This window comes from Numida meleagris, chromosome 2, assembly GCF_002078875.1.
Source record: "Numida meleagris isolate 19003 breed g44 Domestic line chromosome 2, NumMel1.0, whole genome shotgun sequence".
Taxonomy (NCBI): domain Eukaryota; kingdom Metazoa; phylum Chordata; class Aves; order Galliformes; family Numididae; genus Numida; species Numida meleagris.
Window position 1 is genome coordinate 53,347,392 of NC_034410.1, and position 24,525 is coordinate 53,371,916.

A 24,525-nucleotide genomic window follows, 5' to 3' on the forward strand; every position below is an offset into this window, starting at 1 on the left:
GCAATCTTGCTTCTGCATCTATTGCCCAGGTAACAGAACAAACCAGAGGTCAACTGGACGAAAAGCAACTGAAAAGGACTTGTGATTCTGGCTGTTTGTTAAGCCACACCTGGATTACTGCATCCAGTTTGGGGCTCTGCTGTAAAAGATTTATATATATAAAAGTATACTAGAGCAAGCCCAAAAGACAGCCACCAACAAGATGCGATGCGCAAAGAGAAGATAAAAGAAATGGTTTTGCTCAACCCCAAGCTGCAGAAATACTTCACAGGCACAGAAAAACTCACTGATGTGTTAAGAGAATGCAGAGCAAGACTCTTGTGCGTGCACAGCACAAGGACAAAAGGCAACAGATACAAGTTGCAGCAAGTAGTTCTAGTCAGACAACAAAAAACAGTTCCCAGCACGAACAAGGTGGGTCAAACACTTGATCAGTTGTCCTGTGTGACTATGTAATCTCAAACCATGATTAACCAATAATCTGAAAAAAGTAGTCTAATTGGCTCTGCCTTCACCAGTAAATTGGAACAAGACAGTTTTCAGAGATGCTTTCCAAACACTTCATTCCCTTTCCCGTTTTCATGCACTTAACCTTTTTCTATTATTCAAAATAAAAATTTGCAGCAAGGTGACACAAAGCCTAAAGGCCGAGAGAGACCTGTTTGATTTCTGATGAACTTCCACGTGTATTTGAACATTATCACATGTGTTTGGTAGGGCTTGCTTCAAATCCCCAGCTGCTTCATCCATCCTTTTCCTCGCTCCTAAGGAGAAAATGGCAAGAATGAGAAACAGGCTTTCAGCAACTGCAACAGCCAGCAACGCAAACAGCCCTTCTTCGCACGGGAACACCATTTCCCATCCGTGCTTCTCCACCCTTCCCCCTTGCCCACCGTGGTCATCAGCACATCCCTTCCCTCCTTCGGGATATACAGGCACCAGCCAGAGCCCGGGGCGCGCGTTGCGAGCGCAGACGGGCCGGCCCGCTACTCCCTTCGCCAGCGTCAGCAGCAGGAAGAGGAAAGGAGCTCACGTCGGACGGGGCCCCGAGAACGGTGACTTGAAGTCGGAGGATACAGGTTCTCAAGGGGAGTGGAGGACCGAGCACCTTCTTCGCCCCTCCGCGCGCAGACCTCTGCCGCGCAGAGCCAGAAGAACAGAGTTCTGGAGTACGCAGAGCGCCACGATGCCCGGACAGGTGCTTTGTAAAACGGCGCGCTGCCCCGCAGAGCCCCGCCTCGCGTCCTCTGACCTGGATCTTCCTCCTTAGAGAAGGAGCGTTTCCGGCCGGGGAGGGGAAGTTACAGCCGTCGGGCTAGGCTTTGCGATGGGAAAGAAGCACAAGAAGCACAAAGCAGATAAGGCGGAGTGGCGGTCGGCTTCTACCACCGCCTACAGCGGTAAGGACTCGGAGGGCGGACTGGCGAGGAGGCAGCAGGCGGCGCGCCCGTCTTCATTCCCTGTGGCGAGCTGGGTCGCATTGCCGCACTGGAAGGGAGAAGCCCTCGTTTACGTGGGTGAAGGTGCTGGCTGCGGGAGATCTTTCCTGGGCTCCCGTTTACAGGGCGGGCCGTGGGGACAAAAGAAAGGGCCGAATCGAGGGTTTCCTGGGAGAGCGGGATTCCTCTCGATGAGTGAGAGAGGAGCGAGGTGGAGAGCAGCCTGAGCGTGAAGGCGGCTCCGGAGAGGTGCCGAGAACGCAGAGCCAGCGCTCGGGTGTTTCCAAACCAAGCTCTTTCGTGGCTGGTGCAGCTGTTATTGAGGGATTCTTGTCCGTTCGCGCGAGACTTGCTTTCATCGTGTTCTGACAAGTGTTTGCTATGCTCTGATACTGCGGAGAGTATTCTTCAGATGTACGTATGATTTTCATGCAGCTTGAGGTGATGAGCTGTGGGAGAACATGTGTTGAAAGATTAGTCGTGTAGCAGATACAAGAAAGCCTTCCAGCAAACAGCCCAAACTGACAGGAGAAAATTCCAGTGAAATAATTACTGTGACTATTAGTTTTCACTGTGAGAACTAGGTTTGCTTTATTTACACGTAGATTTTCCAACAGTGGTAGGTTTTGACCGCTCTAAGATTAGAAGTAGGTCTGTTTGCTTGTTTGTTTCATAGGTAATGACATTTTGGTTTATGGTAGGATGCAAGAACTGTATCTGCATCTGTGATATTTTTATGGAAAGCTAGGGAGTTGGTTCATTGTATTTTATGAGGCTTTGAAGTCATGTTGGAACACGTGGAACAGCTGCTTCTTAATTTGGATTTGTTATTCTTAGCTGTTGCTTTTATCTCCAAACATATCACATGCAATTTCAAACTGTATCAGATTCCTATAAATAGTATTTCAAGAAGTAACGTCACTAATATGCTTTAATGGTAGCATACTATCACTTTCATGTGCATCTTTGACTTTTTTTTTTTTTTCAATTTAGATTACGTAGACAAGCCTTTGGAAAAACCTTTAAAGCTGGTTCTTAAAGTTGGAGGAAGTGAAGTAACTGAACTTTCTGGATCAGGGCACGATTCTAGTTATTATGATGACAGATCAGATCATGAGCGAGAGCGACATAAAGAAAAGAAGAAAAAAAAGAAAAAGAAGTCTGAGAAAGAGAAAGAAAAGCACCTTGATGATGAGGAAAGAAGAAAGAGAAAAGTAAGCTGTGATTTTTAGAATTTAGACATACCCTCATTCAAACATGTTCACTTATCATATCTGGTACAGTGTACAGGACCCCCTCTGTTCTCCTCCTCCTCCCTCCCTCCCCATTTTTTTTTAATCAATATTTAAGTAGGAAGACCATTGTTTGGGGGCAGCACTTCAGAACTGTAGAAAAAGACCTTGTCCAGGTTGGTGCATTTCTGCCATTTAGAAGAGTGATTGACGTTGTGACTTGTTGAATAATGTAAATGCTTGTTCCTTTTAACTGATATTTTTCCTATGCATTTGTTTTGTGTATCGGTATGAATACTTCTGTTCTTAAATCTAATGTTTTTTGTTTCAGCTGGGTCAGAAATATGCTTTGCTATCCTTTGAAGAGGGTATTTCGAGCTTTTCAAATAAATCTAGAATGAACTTTGGTCCCTGAAATATGATGTCATTAATTAAACATAACAGTTTCAATGTCTAAAACAACTTTTTTTAAAATCTGGTTTTAGATGAGTTCAGCATACCTTTTGGTGGAAGTACAGCAATTAATAAGAGAACAGTAGTACTTTTATATAATGCTATTTATGTTTTGCCTTTGTGTTTAATCAGAAGAGAAAAAATTGAAAAAGAGACAGTGGCAGTTGTAGTGTTGTTTAAACTACATTATGGGTCAGATGTACCTTGAGTATTCCAAATGAAAAATCACTCTTATTTTTCTGTACGTAGGACTGTGCATTCCAAGTATGCTCTAAAATCTAACTTTTTGCTGTACTAGGAAGAGAAAAAGAGGAAAAGGGAAAAAGAGCAGTGTGACACTGAAGGAGAAACTGATGACTTTGATCCTGGGAAAAAAGTGGAGGTTGAACCTCCTCCAGATCGTCCTGTCAGAGCATGCAGAACTCAGCCAGGTGAGCATTGTGAGATCTTGAATCTTTTTAATCTGTACATTAAGTGAATTCTTAATCCATACGTGTCTTCCCAGTGGGCCTGCATCTATGTGTCGCTGTTCTTTTTGACTGGAAAAAAAGGGCTGTATTTCAGGCATACTAATTCCATGGGTATTATAGCAAAGGAACCATTAAAACTGCACTGATGAAAACATTACCAGAATGTGGGTATCCCAACACTGCAGTTTGAATAGCTAAATCTCACTTTTCTTTTCTGTAAAAATAGATGACACCTACTTTTATTTTACTAATAAATTTTATTAAAACTCACAGGCTAATTACATCTAACTTAATATCTACTGGCTTTTAAAAAATGAGTTTAAAACTTACTAAGTACAAGAAATAGTTATTGTATACTTAAAATAGATATATTTAGATAGATATATCCATATATTTGTTCCTTTAATGTGTCTATGTTTCCATCTCAAACTGCAGCTGAAAATGAGAGCACACCAATCCAGCGATTACTAGAACACTTCCTTCGCCAGCTTCAAAGGTATTAAGCGTATCTTATCCACATCTGTGCTGATGGTGTCTAACATGCACGTGTTACTTTACAACTTCTTATCCTTTCTGTTTTAAAATCATGCAGAGACTGGCTTAAAATGTATTTGGTAACTTTTCAACTACATCAGACCTCGTTGTTTTTAAAGGTTAGTTGATGAATATTATTACCCTGCAATGCCATTGTAGCCTAGGGGTAAGCAAGGCATGTTTTGGGTGTAGACTCTATTGCTGTTAGTTATTAGTACTTTATTAATGTCTGAATTTAGGGAATTAAAAAACAGTTGTGAATTTTAATAAAGATTGGACTATTTTATTTTGCATTCTCTGTCAGATGCCAAAGCAAGTTTATACCCACTTGCATGATAATATTATGATGTAGAGAAGCTTTTTGTTTGTTTGTTTTTTCCTTATGTTAACTCTGTAGATCATATTTTTTTAAAAGAATTACCAACATCCTTAATTTTGCCTTTTTTTAATAAATACAAGGAGTTTAATCTATTCATTTAATCTAAAATGCATAAGACTGCAGTTACTTCTAGAGGACTTCCTGAACAAGAAGATTTAAAGAGGTTATTACTTAGTGAAGCCCAAACACGCATTTAGAGTTTAAATGGAGATATAGATAGCATATGAGAAATAATTAAGTAAATTAAGAGCTAGTTTCATCTCTTTCAAAGAAGTCTGCATATGCATAATCAAAATTCTGTTCTGTATCAGGGAACTTTTCAAATATTTCACTGTTTTGTGAAAGTGTTTTTTTGTTCCCTATTTTTTTTCTTCTTAAATAGGGCATTGCTCGTTTTATTCTGTTAGTGCAGTATAGAAACAATGATCTTCTTGTTTACTGATTTAAATTTTAATTGTTATTTACTTATTTATTTTTTAATTCTATTTTTAGGAAAGATCCTCATGGGTTTTTTGCTTTTCCAGTCACGGATGCCATCGCTCCAGGATATTCCATGATAATAAAGCACCCCATGGATTTTGGAACTATGAAGGAAAAAATTGCAGCGAATGAATACAAATCAGTCACTGAATTCAAGGTGAATTGTTAGAGATTTAGTTACTTCAGAACACTTCAGTAACAAACCTCAGATTCGGTTTGACTTTAGAAGTCTTTCTTACCTTAATTCTTTTAACATGTGCTCATTCAGAGCTCAGTACTGTGTATTCTGTATGTTAGAATGTTTATTTCCCAGTTGCCTATTCTACTAGAGTTCACTATGAATTACTGTGGAAATGAATAACATGCTCTAAAGATCTATGGAATTCATGCTGCTTAACATGATATTCTTACTTATATTTAGGGTTTAAGGTATTTAAAGAAACTTAGATTTATTTTTTCTATCTAGGCTTGGTTAGATTGATTAAATGGCCATTTAAATATATCTGCATGAAAATTGGAGATAATGAAACATTTTTTTGTGTATTACAATAACAGCTGTGTATTTTTCATCTTGAATTACCCTGTTTTCCATAGAACTTCAATTTCAAAGGGTGTTTTAGGAGAAACTTAGTTGGCAAGGTTATTGGCAACTTGCCTTAGCTACTCTGGCTATTGGCACTGCAGTAATACCTTGTTGAATGCATCATCATTCTACAGGCAGTGCAGTAAGCAGTAAACTGTGTTTTGTTTGGATTTTTTGTTTTCATGGTGTTGTCAGCTCCTGGAAGGAATTTTATTTAACCTACTCATGAAGTTCAACGAGTGGCCTTTAATGTTCATTGTTTTCAGCTGTGGAAATGATGTAACTAGAGTCTTAGCAGAGGGCATGGGCTTGTTTTTCAGGGTACTTTTTTTTTTTTTTTTCTTCCATAGGAAATTCCAGCAAGGTGAGCAAAGAGCAGCTTAGATTTCCTATAGGTGCTTTGACAAATGTTAGTCTGTTCTGTTATGTGTGAACTGGGTTGTATTTGTTTTTTTAAAATGAAGACTTTTATAGGAAATAAGAAAGATACATGTTATCGTTGCAATCAGCCATGCCATTTGGTATTTTTAAATCCGGTTGGCTTGTCTTTCTCAGTGATTTTAAAAAGCATGTTTTAATGGGAGCTCCCCGGCTGTATTTACACACAGTTATGGTTACATTAGCAATGCTGGTAGGAGAAGAACCTAAAAAAAATGAAAACCACTGCATTGTTCAGACTAATGGATTCTTTTTCTTTGAAGGATTTGTTTTCTGCTGGTACTCTTTGAAGTGTAAGAAATGTTTGCTAGAAATCTATCTTTATGACTGTCCAATGTCCAACCTCTTTGTCCAGTGACAGAGGTAGAACTCCCTTTCTAGACATGAGTATATGCTCATGCTTTTGTATTTCTTATATATTACAGAAATTTTCTTAGGTTTTTGACCTCTAAAAAGGAGCGCTCCAATGATTGTCTTTCACTTCTGATAAACCTACTGCAGCCAGCTGAGGCTAGTCAGAAGCCAATACATGCCTCAAAGAGAGGAGTCACTATGAACCATATGCTGCGTTTAGCAGGGGAGAAATTGCTGCAGGAATACCAAAGTTGGACAAGTAAAAAACTCTTCTTTGTTATTTTCTGCAGTACTTCAAAGACCATCACTAGATGCATTGCTCCACTGGTCTTCTTTATGTGCTTCTTGGCTAATAGTTTGCTCCTTCATGCCACCTTCCCAATTCCTGTTTTTGTCATGGTCTTCGTAAGCAAAGGCAGGTAGCCCACATGTTGCAGGAAGTCACAGACTAACATATATAGCTGTTTATCTACTTAACTAGTATGGAATTGGTGACTAGTAAATCACCAGGAGAGCACTACTCTGGCATCACTGCAGGGAAACAAGAAATAAAAACTTCTTTTTTTTCCCCATAATCTGATCAGGAATGCAGTAGGGCAAAATTTTTTATTTGCTATTATTGGGTGTTAGAGGAGGTCTTCAGGAGGTGTTCCATGTCAAGTTGTAATAGCAACCTTCAGAAATCATTGTCTCAGAAAATCTGTTCTGTGAACATGGTGGGTTAGCTCCAAAAAGCATACCATTCTATTGGATCTTTACCACAGAATGAAATCATCATCAAATACGCTAGACTCCTGCACAGACTGTGTTTGTGTTTGTGTCTACAGAGTAACTAAAGCTTAATTTCTTGAACAGTCATTATTTCAATATTGAAAAGTTACAAAGAGAAAAATACATCCTTAAACTGTGCACTAGTTTAATTTGTTAGTATCCGATTTGTGAAGTGCTACTGCGTGATCCTTGGTTATTGATTTGTCAACTTTTTAAATTTTCAGAAGAATGTAATAATGTCTTTCTAGCTCATCGTTTCATAGAGCTTCTAATAATGCTTTATATTCTGTACTTAGTGGACCAATAATATTTGGCCACAATAAAGTCTTCCTGGGGTGGGGAACAACAAAAAACCTCTCAGAATCTGCAGTAAATTCTTTTTGGTTCAGCTTACAGTGGAATGTGTTAAAGCTTATTTTAGCAAGTTACATCAGTTAAAAATTGCTTGGTATTGGATATGATAGGTACCCATTCAAAGGAGAAGACAAAGTAGCTGTTTTGTTCTCCTATTGCATGCAGTGATCATTTGTAAGGTTGTTACTTAAGTTTTGAAGGCTGTTGTTGCTGCTGTTCAAGTGATTGAAGATTACTACGAATTACTGCAAATAAAATTATATATAAGATACTTTATCTTTTTGATGTTGTATTTCTCAAACCTCTTCTGATTTAAAAGGAAGGAAGACACTAAAATCGTTTCTTGGTCCCTCAGTACTGTTACTAATTTTTACATTTCTTTTTTTGGTATGTATGAAAAAGGAGGAAACATTACATTTGGCACTTAAGTTAAACTTGCTTATAAGCTAAGAAAAACAATTCATAGAGCTGTCTTGGTAGAATGGTATCTGCAAGTCGTGCAGCGAAGGAGTTTGGAATTTTAACAGGTTTTTTTTTTTTGTATTTTACAGGCAGATTTTAAACTCATGTGTGATAATGCAATGACATACAACAGACCAGATACTGTTTACTACAAGCTAGCCAAGAAGATACTCCACACAGGCTTTAAGATGATGAGCAAAGTAAGAGACCTTTTAAAAACAAAGCAGAAACACTTTGTTTTGGGGATTCTTTTTTTGATCATAATTAAAAGGGGTGTAATTAATAACAATGTTAAACATAATTTCATCTGTCTGCCATTACATATAACATACGAGTAGTGCCTATTCATACTACTCTATTCAGGGGCTTGATAGCATTCATGTTATAAACGCACCTTTATTTTTCAACCTCATCTGCACCACTGAAGTCTGTGGGAGCTTATTCTGCTGGCTTCAGTGGAAGCAACTAGGATTTAAGTGCGGAAAATCCAACTATAAAATGTTGCTTCTAGCTTAAACTTTGAATGCGCGTATCTCATTTAAGTTTTATTTTTGCATAAACAAAAAAAGTCGCGTTTTCAAATGTGGTGGGTGTAGGAGAGGTTTCAGAGATTTCGTAGATGCATGTATGCAAACCTAAATTTTTACTCAAATACAGTTCTTGATCTGTAAAATTTGAGTTGTTTTTGTGAGCTCCTTTGTGTGTGCATGTGCTTGTGTTGCAGTTCTGTTGTGGTAAGTCTCGTGTGAAATAGATAGCTGTCTTTGCATATGCGTTGTTTGTTTGTTTGTTTCTCTCTCTTGATAGTTGGGCTCCAGAAATTCTGGTGCCATGCTACCATGATAAATCATGTTGCATCACCATTGAAAATGAGGCATAAAGAACAAAATAAGGCCATGGCCATTCCCATCCCATCCCATTATCATAGCATCTTGGCTATGAGGGAAAGGTTAAGTCCCTGCCGCTCTGTCCTTTCTGATTCTAGGAACGGCTGTTAGCTTTGAAGCGCAGCATGTCGTTTATGCAGGACATGGATTTTTCTCAGCAGGCAGCTCTTTTGGGTGATGAAGACACAGTGGTTGAGGAACCTGTCCCTGAAGTTATGCCTGTACAAGTAGAGGCTACCAAGAAATCCAAAAAGCAAAATAAAGAAGTTATTAGGTAAAGGTTTTCATTGGTGTGCTTTCTAGTCTGTTGCAGTTTTTGTAATATTAGTCAGAAGCAAATAATGGAGAAGACTTCCTGTAGCCTCTTTCCTAGTGGAATGATTGCATGTTCTTTTAAATGATAATTTGTAGTTAACGCATATGTATAAACGTTTTATCCTTCTTATTTGCTTAAAATAATGAGTAGTTCCTTCTTGTGGTGGTTAGAGATGTTCTTTCATTTTAATGTAGCCACAAATCTTTAACATTTTGATGTAACTTTGATTTTTTTTTTTTTTACCTTAAACTTGTGATAAGTGCCAAATTTGAAGGAAACTCACTGTGTTCTGTTGCTTTGGTGTCTGGAATTGACAAATTTTACAAAAAAAAACTGTCACAAAGCATTGCTAATTATATCTCAAATAATTTGAATATGTAAATATGTCTGCAGGATCCTTACTTACATATCCAAAGTTGCAGGGGGAGGGGAGGAGGAGCAGCAATCTTATCTCAAGTTCATGCTCTCTCATTTTGTTTCATTTTTGTTAAAAACAAGTTTTAGAGTTCTAAACAGCCACATGTCTAGTAAAAAAAAAAATTAATAATCCTGTTTCTGTATCTGAAGGAAGAACAGGTATTTATTGTTGTTTTGTAGCAGTAGGAGACAGCAACGATTATCTTCAAAAATAATTTTAAATTGAGTAATTTTTTGGGGTGGAGCTATTCTGAGACCACCATACAGAAAGACACCTGCTGCTGTATAACAGTCAATTATCAAATAATCATTTGTTTAATAGGTAGTGTGTAGGAATTAAGTACCTTTCTGTAATTGGGACTTCATGCAAATTCTTTTTGATTAGTCTCTGATCTTGTTTGTATGGTATGTATTCATTTTCTGATTAATTCTTAAGTAAACTACATTACAGAGGTCTGTTTGTATTTTGCCACTTTTGTGTACTTGTATTCAAAGTAAACAAGTTTCAAAGAGAGCTAACAGAGCAAGAAATTGAGAGTACCAGAGAACACAGTACTGCTTTGTCTTCAAAATCAACCATAATGTGCAGTCAAGTAGAATTAAGTCAGCTATTTTTAACTATCCTGCTATCCAGTTTCCTTGGGATCAATTGTGCTGTAAATTTACTTTCCTGTTCTCTTAAATGTTCATGTGATTTTAATGCTCAGAACTATTTCTTTTCTGATTAACTTGACTTTCAAACCAGTTGTATTCTGGCATCCATGTGATAGTCTTTTGATGTACGATAAGATCTTTAGGTAGATTGCTTTAACTTCTGGTTACAAACAGACAGCTGAAGGCCATAATTTCAGAAAGTGTTAAAGCAGTTCGGACCTCTGTGTTGTAGTTTAAAAGTTGGCTTGATCATCTTAGCATGTAAGTCTTCCTTGAAACATTCACTCAAAATTCTTGTCCGTTATTTGTACAGTAGAGAAAGCCTCAGTTGTAGAGGATTTTGCTGCTCTTTGCAACATTTTCTGAAGAACAGGAATGAACAGTTCCAAACGAAATAAAAAACCTATCACAGGATCATGAGAAAAATGTATTGTCTTTTTATTGTCTTTAATAGCAAAGCTTTTTTGCATATTGAATCTGAATCTCTATACAGAGGAAAATTATTAGCTAAGCAAATCGAAAAGGTACCTCAGGAGGGGGAAATCGGTCTGGTATGAGGAGGTGCTCTACGCTCTACCTAAAATGGCTGGCCCCTGGTGTCTAATCTAACCACAGTGTATATAAATTACTCTGGTAGATTTTGATCTATTTTATATTTAATGATGACTCTCACAAAAGTGTTGGGGTTTTTCTTGACTGACTGTTTTCCCCCCCCCCCCAGAAATACAGACTCTCAATTTCCTCATCACCTAATTTTTTCTCGGTATCTTTTTATTTGGAATAAGGGCATATTCATACATGTGGAAGACATGTAGCATTCACCTTGTGGTGATGTAAAAAATCTATTCCCAATTTTTGCTTTGAAGTACTCCCTTCATTTTCACTGAAGTACAGAAACAACTAAATTTTGAAGTTCAAGAGTTGACTGATTCTCACCTTCTGCTACAAAACTTCAGTTTCATAGTGTAATAGTATTTCCACTGAAATGCTGAAGTGGACAGACACTGGGAGAGGAGTGGGACTAATCTGTTTAGCAAGCTGAGAATTTAGCCTTGTGTTTTATCTTTTAGTTTCTACTACTACTACTCTTTTCTTTCTTCAGTTGCATATTTGAACCTGAAGGAAATGCATGCAGCCTGACAGACAGCACTGCTGAAGAACATGTCCTGGCACTAGTGGAACATGCAGCAGATGAAGCTCGGGATAGGATCAATCGATATCTACCCAACAGCAAGGTCTACTTCATGACAAATTTCATGATTTCATGTTGTGTCTAACTTAAATGGATCTCAAGTTGTACCATGTTTTAAACATCTTTAAAAAATCACTTGCAGAAAACATTGGATCATCTTCAGTCTTTGATCTGGCTTCCTTAGTTGCAACTCTTAGCATTGAAAATGGTTAAAATAACATGACTCTCTCTTATAGGACAAGGGAAAATGGTTTCAAACTAAAAAAGGGGAGATTTAGATTGGATATAAGGAGGAAGTTGGTGTGTGGTGGTTTTTTGTTTGTTTGTTTGTTTTTTTACAACAGGGGTGAAGAGGCACTGGAACAAGTTGCCCAGAGATGTGGATGCCCTACTCAGGCTCCCCAGGGAGGTGGCTGAGTCTCCATCCCTGAATGTTTTTAAAAACTGTTTGGATGTGGTGCTCAGGGACATGATTTAGTGGTGGGTTGTTGGAGTTAGAGTAGTGTGGTTAGGTTGCGGTTGGACTTGATCCTGAAGGTCTTTTCCAACGTGAGCAATTCTATGATTCATGGAGACATTCAAGGTCAGGCTGGACCAGGCTCTGAGCAGCCTGATCTAGCTGCAGGTGTCCCAGTTTGTTGCAGGGGTGTTGGACTAGATGGCCTTTGAGGATTCCTTCCAACTCAAGCGATTCTATAACTGTTGTTGGAACCACAGAAAGAGCAAACTTTGGCGTAGATTAAATGGTTATTAGGGTTCCCTCTTTCTAAAAGAATTAGGAAATTCTTAAGTGTGAACTTAATGTTTTCAGCGAGAAGTCCAGAACCTCTTTTATTTTTGTACCTACCAGTAGTAGCTGTCAGTTACAGCATATTCTTGTGCGAGTACGAAATACAACAGCCTTCAGCAAGTAGGAGAAGACAGCAGTGGGTTGCCTGCATTTGAATTTTGGACAGTGCTGACCACAAGTTTAATCACCTTGAACATGATGCTGATACTGTTTCAGGCATTTGATTTTTGTGCTGTTCTGAGTGCTAATTGGAAAAGCTCTATGGTTCTCAATATGTTTTTCTCAGCATGATCTGTATGTGGGCTGTGGTTTTCCTAGATATGTAATACTAATGGTTTCCTTTGTTATCTCGTGCTAGAGTTTGGAATGAACGCTGCAGACATTCCCTGCTGGTCTGTGTTGTGATAAACATGTTACTCTGTTTCCCTTGTATCCCGTGGAGTCTATTACCACCATTACACATTGGCCTTGTATCTCATTATGTCACATAATAGTGATAGTGACTACTTCAATTTAAAAAAGATTCAGGATATTACAGCATCCTACATTTTTCACCTAATCTTAACTTCTGTTGCAGAAGAAACATCTGCACTGAAGTGGTAATGCTGTTGTTTTCATACTTAAGTGTCTATTTCTTGGAACTATGGCACTTGACTATGGTCACTTCTAGGTCAGCTAGATTAGGAAGAAAAGCCTCACAGTAGGAGAAGGTTTATCTTCTTCAGTGTATTTCTGAAGCTACAAAGAAGACTTGCTAAGAGTGAATGTCATTTGGAAACCTATAAAGTAAGACCGGCTTTTTACAAACCATTTACAGCAACACTGATCTGCTACTTGCTAGCTATACGGAAAAAGCCTTTCATGATGCAGTCACTTGTGAAGAGAGCTACTCAGTGGTATTCAAGGAAGAGTTTAGGTATACTGTTCCTCGTGTCTGGGCTGTTAATCAGCTTGACAGCCCACTGCACCCCAGTTAAGTACTAAACACTTAATTGTGTTATCACATATATGTGCTCCAATAGGTCTGGCACAGCACTTGTTCATTAAGAATTTGATAAGTATGTGCACAGTAGTACTTCTAAATACAGAAAGTTGTGGGTGAGACGTATGAATGAGCAGTGCATTTGCTAGGTGATAAATAGTTATTTCTAAAAATTCTGTGTATTAAAAAGGAAATTAATACAGGTGTTCAGGATCTGAATAGAGCTAAAAAAATTTTAAAAATTTTCTGGTAAGCAGGCATCTCCTTTGAGTTTAGACTTTTTGAATGATTTCTTGTATGTCTTTGTGATTGTATTTACAGATTGGTTATCTGAAAAAAAATGGAGATGGTACTTTATTATTCAGTGTAGTAAATTCATCTGATCCAGAAGCAGAAGGTAAATCTTTCAAGCAAACTTTTCTAATATCGAATATTGTATTCGAGTCTTAAGTGTATGTGCAGATCCTGTGTAGGACAGATGAGTTGTTTTGGTTTTTTAGTTAATTTGTATTCCTACAACGGTTGCTTTTCCCCAGTAGCTTATTTTGGAGGTTCTAGAGATGTTTCTCTCTCGAGTTTTCAGTCTTCAGTTGCTCTTTTTTATTGATAGTAACAGTGAGGTAAAATAATACCTGCTTGTAAGTACTTGTATATCGCTACAACTTAGCAGAGAACTTGGGAGAGAGGCTTTTGGTCTATTCTTGTTAGACAAAAAGTGAGTAAAACTGTTGTAATGTTACATAAATGGGCAATACATGGATTCAAAAAAGATCAAAGACGATTCAGGATGTGCTGATATTTAACCAATAATTTAAAACAGGAAATATATCTGTTTAAGTTTTGCTTAACTGTTTTTCTTTAGTCCCTTAATCTTTTCTGTGTTGTTTTGTGTGTGTGTGTGTGTGTGTCTGTGTTACTACCACAAATTATTTATGTTATCTTATGCTTTCCACTCTTCAGTTCTGAACTCAAAATACTTAAGTCTGGAAAGTTTGTAATTAATAGAATGGCATAGTCTTTGTGCTGCTGTATGTCCTGTTGCTTTAGTACTTCCTTCTCTGCTCATTTTGGGACTGGAGTTTATTCACAGCACAGCTATTACTGCATTGATGAATGTGTGAGCCCTTTTGGCTAGCCATGTTTTTGTTGTGGTTTTTTTTAATTATTATTTCTCTTGGGAGATGCAAGCCTGTGTATCCTCTGACTGTCTAGATTCTTTTTCATCTTGGAGTAAATTGTTCTGGAATGAAATTGAGCGTTGTGGCTGCCATCATGCACTTAGCTATTTTTGAACAAATTAAATAAATGTGATTAATACTTCTGCAGTTGTGCCACTGAAAATTTAGACAGTGGTGGTAATGGGAGCAGAACAAACCTTCAGTATGAATGGTCAATAATTGTACTGCTTCCTAATGTTTCTCTGCTCCAGAGTTTCTTCAGTGTTTGTATAGTTAATAGTAATTATAGTAGATCTACAGCTAGTACTACAATCTGAAATTGTGTTGTAGAATTGGAGTTTTTGTTCCATACTAAGGTTGTAGTGATAAATTTGCTTTTTTGTTTTTCAGTAATTGAGCATAATTGCTGCTGGATTTGTAATATAGTCCAAGAGATTTAATGTGACTGAAAATGTCCTAAATACAGACTTGTTTTTTACATTTTTCCATTTTGTTTGAGTATAAAAACATTCCAAACAATTTGAACCATTTTAAGTGATTCTCAGAACTTCAGAAGGAAGAAATATTTCTGTAGCCACAGTGCTGTCTTAAGGTTCTTTATATGGTTTGGGTTTCTACGCACAAGCTACGGCTTAGTCAGTGCAAGAAGTTACTTTTCAATTAGTAAAAGAATCTCAGGTGATACTAAATGCATTAAAAGTAAAATAACTTATTACTTACAGGTGGAAACATATTTACACTGTGTATTGGAAATTTAAATAGAGAACCTAAATTTATCAACCTATCCTTAATAAAAGTATACAGCTTAAAATACTTTCAGCTTTTGTAGTGACTATAACTTTTTAAAAGCGCGAAATCTAAACATCTCCATAAGTAAACTCTAAACATGAGTTTTTAAAAAATAATTATCTCATTTTTAATCAATTTATTAGAGGAAGAGACTCATCCAGTAGATCTGAGTTCACTGTCAAGCAAGTTTTTACCTGGCTTCACTACACTGGGCTTTAAAGATGAACGAAGAAACAAAGGTAAATGCCAAATAATATTTTTAATTTATGATAAGCCATTGAGCGATTTCCAGATACAAAATAATTTCAGATTACACCTGTCTCAGAATAAAAGTTCACTTAGTTATTTGTATAATGTATTATTATTCCATTTATAGCAGAATGCAGTTTTAATTAAATCAACTTATTTGTCTAAATAAACATAACATAATGAGAAGTTTATTGATTCATGTTTTGCCGCAGTAGAAGCTTTTTAATAAAGGTAGCCCATTTTCAGTGGAGAACGTGTTTTTTGTGGGGTTTTTGTGTGTGTGTGTTTTTTTGTTTTTTTGTTTTTTTTTTTTTTTTCCAGACCAGCAGTGCTTAGATTTGAGAAAAACCCTTTTGGTCATTTGCTTTGTTTATGTTATGACAAGAATTTCACAAACTGGAGTGCCTTTCTAGTTAGAATGTTCACTTTTCTTCTAGTACTGACATCTTTAATAGTTTCTAACCCCCTGTTTTAGCACTGTAATATCACATAAACTGTACAAGTGTTTTTAAATTTTCTGACTAAATCTGGACTTAGGCTGTTGAAGAAAAGCTTTTATTTTCATTCTCTACCTGGTCTCCATAAGCACAGGAATACAAGAGTTGGGAAAACAGGAAGGGTGGGCAGAGGATATTAAATTAATTATTTATTTTCTAGTTGTATAGGTGAAATTGTTAAAACTGTGACTGATTCTGGTGTCCAGAAGTGTCCTTGAGATACTGCTCTTGATTTCTGTTGGGGAAGTAAATACTGCTTCATTAAAAAAAAAAAAAAAAAAAAAAAGTAACCTTATTTTCTTTTCGACCATCACTTACACTTGTGTTAATTACTTGCTGTCTGTCTTTTCTACCTGTCTAGTAACCTTTCTTACAAGTGCTGGTACAGCCCTCTCCATGCAAAACAACTCTATTTTCCATGATTTGAAATCAGAAGAGATGGAACTCCTGTACTCGGCATATGGCGATGAAACTGGGATACAGTGTGCCTTAAGGTAAGTGCTTCAGCAATTTTTATTAAGAGTTCTAACATCTCTTTTATGTTATTTTTCACTAAAATTAGCTAAACGTTACCTAGGAGACACCAAAAGCTTTTCTTTTTTTTCCCTTAAATCTCAAAACTTTACCAAAATAATAAAACATGAAGCTGGCTAGCTTTCATCCTACTTCGTTGTTTTTTTCGTTTTTTTTTTTTTTTAGCAGCCCTGGCTTAAAAACAAAAACATACCATGCCAAAAAAAAAGATGATATGCATATAGCTTGTTGGGTTTTTTTTGTTGGGTTGTTTTTGTTTTGTTTTTTTTTTTTTTTGGGGGGGGGGGTTGTTAGTTGTTTTTTTAATTTGCATTTCTGTTATGAGTTTATTGCAAGATTGTTTGTTAATAAGTATTCTGACTACAGGAATTTGTGGGTTGCTAATGATGTAGCAGTTTGCTTTAAACCACGGCTATAAGTAAGCTTGGGTGCAAGCGATAAATGTAAATACTTGTTTTAAAGCAGTGGTGTTTTTCAAGGAGTTTCAAAGCAGTCATAGCTACCTGAAAAGGAAAATACCACTTTTCATAGAATTGTTGCTCTCAGAGTGAAAGAATTAATCACAAGCTTTTTTGTTTTCTTAACTTTTTTTGTTATTGTTGCTATTTTTTGTTTAATAAAAGGAAATAAACAGTCAATCTTGTTCTTCCAAACTACTGATAAATTTTCTCTTGAGCTATCATTGGTAGTGGGTTTAAAAATCCACAACATTTTGAAAGCTTTAGTTTGTTCTCTAAAGAAGCATAGAAAAGTAGAAGAATGAGGAAAATGTAGTACAGCATAGGTGGGAAAAAAAATATTATAAATTGAAATACCTTTTATTAACATAAACATTTTCTGTAATGCTTATCTTCATTTCTACTAGCTTACAAGAATTTGTGAAGGATGCTGGACATTACAGCAAGAAAATAGTAGATGATCTTCTGGACCAGATCACAAGTGGAGATCATTCCAAAACTGTTTATCAGCTAAAGCAGGTGTGTCTGTTGATGCACAGAAATGTCACAGGTTCATGAAAACACAGATGGCCCTGTCTGGTTTTTTAATATTGGCTGAGAGGCATTGTTTTGTAGTGTCAGTTTAAGACGTGCAGGCTTGGCTGTTCATACAACCACGTTGTGAACCAAGTTAGAAACAAAATTAATCAGCAGAGAAATAATCTTCTTCTGATTTCTCCCCAGCTCAGTCAATTCTCCAGTGCGGTTCACCATGTGATTGCAGAAAGGAAGAGGTAGAGGTGTGCAACAGAGAGGAGGGAAACTAACAAAATGAGGCTGTGTGGGCAGCCTGTCACTTAGTGTAATGACATAAGTTTCGGCTTCAGAGTTACGCTGCAAAGCTTGATTTAAGGATTTATTTTCATTAGTTTAAATGCAAAATACATACCTCGTGGGAGAAGGTTTAATACCTCAAGTATTGAAAGAATGTTAGAAAATAATGCTGTACTGATGCATATTGCCTACGAAAGGTAACATTTAAATTTGCGTAGTGTGTCTGAAGGACAAACTTGTAGAATGTTAATTAAAGCACTCCACCTAAGAGATCCGTACTAAGACTGGAGAAAAAATTTTCTCAGATATGTGTACAGTAGTAGTGGAAACATTTGCATTGCTAAACAAAACAGACCACCAGAAATCACAAAATTTTGTTTGTGATTTTCACTCTTAAAATCGCGCTTAGTTTAAAATTATTGCCTGTTGGTTAAAATTTTTGGGCTCTGAATGATTGTAGAAGAAGGAAAAGCATGGAGGGGCCATGGATGGTTGAGGTGAAAGATATTCAGACTTCCTGATGTCCTGGAAATTAGATTACGCTATACAATGTATATAACTTAGCTTAAAAATAAAGTGCATACCTTACCGTTTCTTTTTTAGCACCTAGTTATATGAATATTGTTTCAAATGAGAATTTCTTAACAGAGAATTTATTCTTTCAAATGATCAGTGCCTCTTCATACTTAGATATGCTGTTCAGTTGCGATATGCATATGTATGCAGATTTTGTACAATTAAATGTGTTTCAGTAGTGGTGTGCTTTGGTGTTTTACGATTCAGTATTTTGTGCTGCTTCGTATACATAAAAATGAATATCTCTGCACAATCTTGAGTGATCTGGAATCAAAAGGTAGTGAAGTAATGACTAAGATATTTCAAAATAGTAACAGTTGTATTTTAATTGCATTGCAGATATTTGAAAGTTTACTGTCTCTAGCATCATTTTGTGTGAGAAGCTTGAATATGCTTGAAATTGTAAGAAAGAGGGACTTTTCTAATATGTTGACGAGAAGTAATTGTTACTATTCTTTCTCTTCAGAGACGAAACATTCCAGTAAAGCCACTGGATGAAGTTAAAGTAAGTTATGCTGATACTCTGGTTTTTAACTGGAAAAAGTGTGTTGGTCTTTACGGTTAAGAACATAATATTTTCTCAGCTTTCCACATTCCAATTCCTAATTTTAATTCACGTGCATCTATTCTGTATAATATACATTCAATTTATCTACCTTTTTTATATTGTGATTAAGAAAAAAAAAAAAGCTGTTAAAATCCTAGCTAGTTCTCAGTTGTTTTTGAGTATATGTATGGTCATCTATTAAAGAAAGGCTAGACTTCATTTATTAATTTTCTTTAAAGGATCTGTGCAAACATCACAAAGCAGAATAGTGTTCCTTGGTGGCTTAGGATCTGATCATGGTAAAGCAGTCAATTACGCATACTAAAAGTATTCTTGGAAAGCCTAAGTATAAGCTGTGAAATGCTAAGATCTGAAATACGATGTTTTTTAGGTTCTGCCAGTTCTCATAAAAGAAGAGCACAAGCTGCGTAACACCTGTCCTGATTCTTCCAAACAGATTATGGTAAAATGGTTTGTAGAAAATGGGAGTATTGAGTACATTCAATTTGCTTCAGTGCAAGGATGTGCATCCTCTGAAATAGAGCATTAAAAATCCAGTGTCTAGAAAAATTTCCTTAAAACTACATAGAAAGGATTATTAAACACTCAGTTTATGTCACACAGTTAGTGTCTGTTAGTCTTATTATTCTGTATTCTGTTGTTTAATTCAGTACATATGGACTAAATCTCAGAAGCAGAAAGATCACTTAGGAAACTGATAGTTGGTCTGCTGGTGATGAGTACTTCAGGTTCATCTTGCTGTAAAAGTGGAGAAAAGCAGTATCAGCTTTTGTCTGGTCCATTGCAAATGTCTTTTGGAATGTAGGAGAAAATAATGTTTATCTCAGGCTTTTACAGTTACTGATTGGTGAATCTTTCTTTAAGTGGTACTAGTTTTATCTCAAATTATGTGATAACAGAAGATGTGCACTGTATGCCATGACAATTCACATAAAAATTATACAGGCTATGCTGAGAAGAAACTAGTCTATGAAGGGTTTATATTTCTCTAGGAGATGACCAAGTTAGGTTATTTCATCAAACTGTTAAGTTAATTTCTAGAAACGTAGAAAAAAAAATACCAGGTCGCATATTTCTCGTGCTAGAACAGGCAGCATTGAAGAATTCTGATAAAACATATTTTGAGGCTTAATGAGTTTTTTACTTAAGTCTTTTTGCCACTGTATGGAAGTATTGCAGTTGAAATTAATTACGGGCTGCATTTCATTATCTAAAAGTGTAGAGCAGCTGATACTGTTTAGAATAAGGCACACTTCGCAGATTGTATTAGTTACATAAAATTTTCAGTACATCTAGTGTTACATTGAAGGAAGAGGGATTCTGGAAGTGGTTTGTGAGGGGGTAGCTGATAATGCTTTTCCCAGGGTTCCTTCATGCAACAGGGATGAATTTGGCAAGAAATTCTGTCCCTGAGGATTTAATAATATTGGTTTTAAGAGTCCCAGATGTTGAGATGAAAGATATTTACACTACTGTGCATGTCCCTTGATGGACCTTTGGCCATTCATATGGCAGAGCCTGTCATGGAACTGTGTTTAAGCTGCCTGTAAGCTAAAGTTTGACCAGTACAGTTACGGAAGTTCCAGTCTTAATCATTGGTAGTGCACGTCTTGAGAGTATGGATTCATGCATTTACTTGATACTCTTGTTGCACTTTGCCACTGTTGTTAATGTTTGTTTCTTGAATTTTTATTTAGGTTGGAGAATCTGCTGGAGACAGTAATGCTTCTGAATTGGACTTTCTGTCTATGAAATCATATTCAGATGTATCTCTTGATATTTCAATGTTAAGTTCATTAGGTAAGTAATTAAATATTTAAACTGTCTGTTATGGTTTAGTTGTACCATTTTTACCTTAGTTTATTTTATCTTTGGGACATCCATTTTCTAGAGAAGGTAACTTTTCCTGTACTACTGAAGAAACAAAAGTATTTGTACCTTATAATTTTGATAGCTTTGCTTGTGTTTTATTTGTTCATATTAACCTAAGTATTAGGAAGCACTGTGGAGCTTTGGCTAAGAAAAGTTACTGCTTTGGATGATATCTTTTGAAGTAACTTGGGAACTAAGTAATAAAAACTACGAAACTCAACAATACCACTACTTGAATGTCCCAAAACAAACAAAAAAAAACCAGAAGAAACTTCAGGTAATGGAAAGATTTCACCTTCAAATAAGGTGACTGTGTAACATATTGAGATGTTGTATCAAGTAAACAGATGGAATAGGCATCCTTTTTTAAATACTACAGCAAATAACATTCACATTTCTGCTGGCTGCTGAGCTGATCGAATGTCTTCCAGAATGTAATAAAAAGTAATACTTACTGTAAAAGCATCCTGAACTGTAAGTATGTGGAAGATGTCATGCTACCTATTGTAAAACATAAGGAAGGTGATTCAAAGATTAAAAAAAAAAGCTACAGGTTTATCCCATATATGCAGTAGTTTTGGAAAAGCAATTTTAAGCTCTGATTATTACTGTAGTTCAGTAAAAAGATGAATAAATACCTGTTTTATTGATGATGTTTAGCAGTGTCAGTCTTGCTATTAATTCCTTGCTTTGCTGAAAGCTGCTGTTGTTTTTCTATAAATAGACTTTTAGTTTCTGGAGAGAGATTATGGCATATTCTATTTCCCATAATTCTTAGAAAGTTAGGCAAGGTCCATAATGAAGACAGCCCAAAGAGAAGGGAAGGAGCTTTATTTATGTCTTCACATGAAGACATAATATGCATGGAGACTGTTCTTCAAACCTTCTGCAGTGGGGATTTCTTCACCTTCCTGAATGACACGTTCTATTTTAACTGTATTTTAGGTTATATATTTAAGTAATCCTTCTGCTGGCGTCATTACCTTTGCTGCAAATTAGATCTATTATTTCTTGTCTAGAGATCAACAGATCACAAAGACAAATCAAGCTCTTGTAGCTATTTAAGTCCTAGGAGTCAATTCCATTTCCCAGGGATGTCTCCTTTGTCCTCTAATACCTCCAAGTGCATTTCAACATGTGTTTCTTGAAACTGAGAACAGATCTGCATCTGATGCCTTTTAGAAGTGCGAAGGAAAGTGCAAGATTCAGGTCTTTTGTCTAATGCAGAATGGTTGCGTTAATTTATTTTAGAATTTATTTGAAGTGACTTAGTAATTCATGAGTCAATCTACATGTGCTGATCACGGATTTTGTTGTTAACTTGTGGCCTTTAGGGAAAGTGAAGAAGGAGCTTGATCATGATGATAACCATTTACATCTGGATGAAACAGCTAAGCTTCTACAGGACCTTCATGAGGCTCAAGCCGAAAGAGTGGGATCCCGACCATCATCTAATTTGAGTTCTCTCTCCAATACTTCTGAAAGAGATCAGCATCATCTTGGTAAAGTTAACTGTGCCACAGGAGTTACAATATTTCTGCTCTAATTTTAAACTTTAAATTAAAACTTTTAATTTACGTAACTCTTTTGGAAGAAGCTACTCCGTTAAAGTAGTGTTCAAACTGCAGGATAATTTTAATTTTGAAGTATGTATGGCGAAAGCAGCTAAGAAGACACTAGTTACAGTTATTTATTTTAGATTTAGATTAAACACAATTGAAGTAATTGTGAAGTGTGGTGGGTTAACTCTGTCTGGTTGCCAGGTACCCATTAAGCCCTTCTCTCACTCCTTATCCTAAGCAAAATGGGGAGAAAATACAGTGGAAGAAAAATTCATGGGTCAAGATAAGGACGGAGAAATGATTCACTAATTACCATAATGGACAAAACAGACTTTAAGTTAGGGAGGTTAATTTAATTTATTGACAATTTTAATAAAAGGGTAGAATAGTGAGAAATAACCCTTCCTCCTCTTTTTTCCAGGTTGTTTCACTCAATTCTTCTTCCTCCCTAATGAGTGGTGTAGAGGAATGAGGAATGGGGATTGTAGCCAGTCCATAATGCTTCTTTTCTGCCACTCCTTCCATATTGTCTTCCTCTACTGTAGTATGGAGTCCCTCTCATGGAATACAATCTTTCATAAACTGCTCCAGCATGGGTTCTTTCCATGGGGTGCAGTCCTCCATGCGCCAAAGTTCATGCCAGAAAACCTGTTCCAGGCTGGACTCCTTTCCATGGGGCCACAGTTCCTACCAGAGGGCTGCTCTTGTGTGGGCTCTTCACAGCCTGTGGCTTCCTTTAGGGCATGTCCTCGTGCTGTAGTGTTGTGTCCTCCATGGCCTGCAGGAGGGGACAGCCCGATTCACCATGATTTTCTGGTTGCAGGGGAAATCTCTGCTCCAGTGCCTTGAACATCACCTCCCCCTCCTTCCTTGCTGACTTAGATGTCAGCGTGGTTTTTGTTTGCATTTTAATCCCTCTTTACTCCTGCAGCTTATGCAAGGCAATTTTTTTTTTTTTTACCATTTCGTAAATATCACCACAAGGATACTGGTGACATTGCTCATTGGCTCAGCTTTGGCATCGGCAAGCAGCTTGTCTGTTGTGGAGCTAGGTGGAACTAGCTGTGTCCATCCAGGGGCAGCTCCTGGTCTCTTCCCAAGGAGGCTACCAGTGCAGCACCCTCTGCTAACAAAATCTTGCTGTATAAACCCCATACATGAAGTAAATTGATACTGACTGGCTCTTGCATTTTATGCTCTTGGGAAATACTAAGGAATACACTATGTATTTTGATACTACATAAAAAAAAATAAAATATATAAATATATAATTTCAATGTACTTACATATAGCAAGTCACAGGTAGAATTCTGCTAAACCTTCTACTTTCAATTATGTAATTTAGTGATGGGATAGTGGGGCAGCAAGGCAATTTGGTGTCACTTTTAATATTATCCAAACAACATCTTATACATTCTTAAGTTACATCTTGTGTAATTCTTCAACTCTAATAACTGCTTTTTCAAAAAGGATGTAAATTCCTAAAAATCTTGTGCTTTCTTTTTCAGAATCCCCCAATTTAAATTTCATTTAAATGTCTCTGTATGCACACACACATACTTTTTCTGTACTTCTGAAGGTTTTGTTATTTTTTTTTCCCGTTTTCTTCAGGAAGCCCTTCTCATCTGAGCGTTGGAGAACAGCAAGACATAGTTCATGATCCCTATGAATTTCTTCAGTCTCCAGAAACCTCAAATACTACAACTAACTAATTTGATGTGCTGTATATATTTTGTATTTTAATTGTATTGTTATTATATAAAGTTTTTGTACATGGCACAGACCTCAGATAAGTCATACTTTGTGTGAGGATTCTTGTATCATGTCGAAATACATATCCGTCAAAAAAAAAAAAAAAAAAAAAAGAAGGGTACTGTAGGGCATCATGATGTTAGCAACATGCCTAGGTCTGGTTTTGTTTTGTATGTTGGAGTGTGTCTTGTATACTGGTGTGTGAATCTTGACTGAAAAACAATAAGTGCTGTGTTAGAGAATTTCTCTTCTATAAAAACTGAGAAGTGATCATTGTTCCACCATCATGTCTGCAACCTTGAAGTGTTTCCTGTAGAATTATGTACCGGTTTCTCTTTCGGTCTTAACTTGGATATCCTCAATTAGGAATATTTTACTTCAGCAGTGACAGAACTGAATGAAGTGTGGTTATTATTATTATTTTACTTCCCATCTTCTATCCTCTAATCTGTAGAAATGGTTTGTGTTTCCCTCTCTTTGTAAATATTTT

The 24,525-nt window shown here is 36.6% G+C and overlaps 2 protein-coding genes across 8 annotated transcripts in view; one reads left to right on the forward strand and one right to left on the reverse strand.

Annotated features, from left to right (window-relative positions):
* Positions 1-1,237, reverse strand: part of TRIP13 (thyroid hormone receptor interactor 13) — a 16,041-nt gene extending 14,804 nt beyond the window's left edge. The window contains exons 1-2 of one of the 4 annotated variants that reach the window (XR_002434716.1): positions 1,034-1,169; positions 659-764 (exon numbers count right to left, since the gene is read on the reverse strand). Coding sequence is in view for 3 of the 4 variants with exons in the window: in XM_021385375.1 (XP_021241050.1) it covers positions 659-750 (92 nt within the window). In the remaining variant the exon portion in view is untranslated. The other 3 variants (XM_021385375.1, XM_021385377.1, XM_021385376.1) reach the window with 3 other exon arrangements.
* BRD9 (bromodomain containing 9) lies at positions 1,229-24,062 on the forward strand. Of its 4 annotated transcripts, none has more exons than XM_021385371.1 (17): positions 1,229-1,400; positions 2,433-2,653; positions 3,423-3,555; positions 4,030-4,090; positions 5,000-5,144; positions 8,039-8,149; positions 8,935-9,110; positions 11,326-11,458; positions 13,509-13,584; positions 15,298-15,393; positions 16,262-16,394; positions 17,300-17,411; positions 18,748-18,786; positions 19,220-19,291; positions 20,547-20,649; positions 22,056-22,223; positions 23,895-24,062. In XM_021385371.1, exons 1-17 carry the CDS (start codon positions 1,328-1,330, stop codon positions 23,993-23,995), a joined length of 1,953 nt encoding a protein of 650 aa, XP_021241046.1. In that variant the 5' UTR covers positions 1,229-1,327; the 3' UTR covers positions 23,996-24,062. The 4 variants fall into 4 exon arrangements, with proteins under 4 accessions (XP_021241046.1, XP_021241047.1, XP_021241048.1 ...); XM_021385372.1 differs by having other exon boundaries at positions 8,995-9,110; XM_021385373.1 differs by having other exon boundaries at positions 8,998-9,110.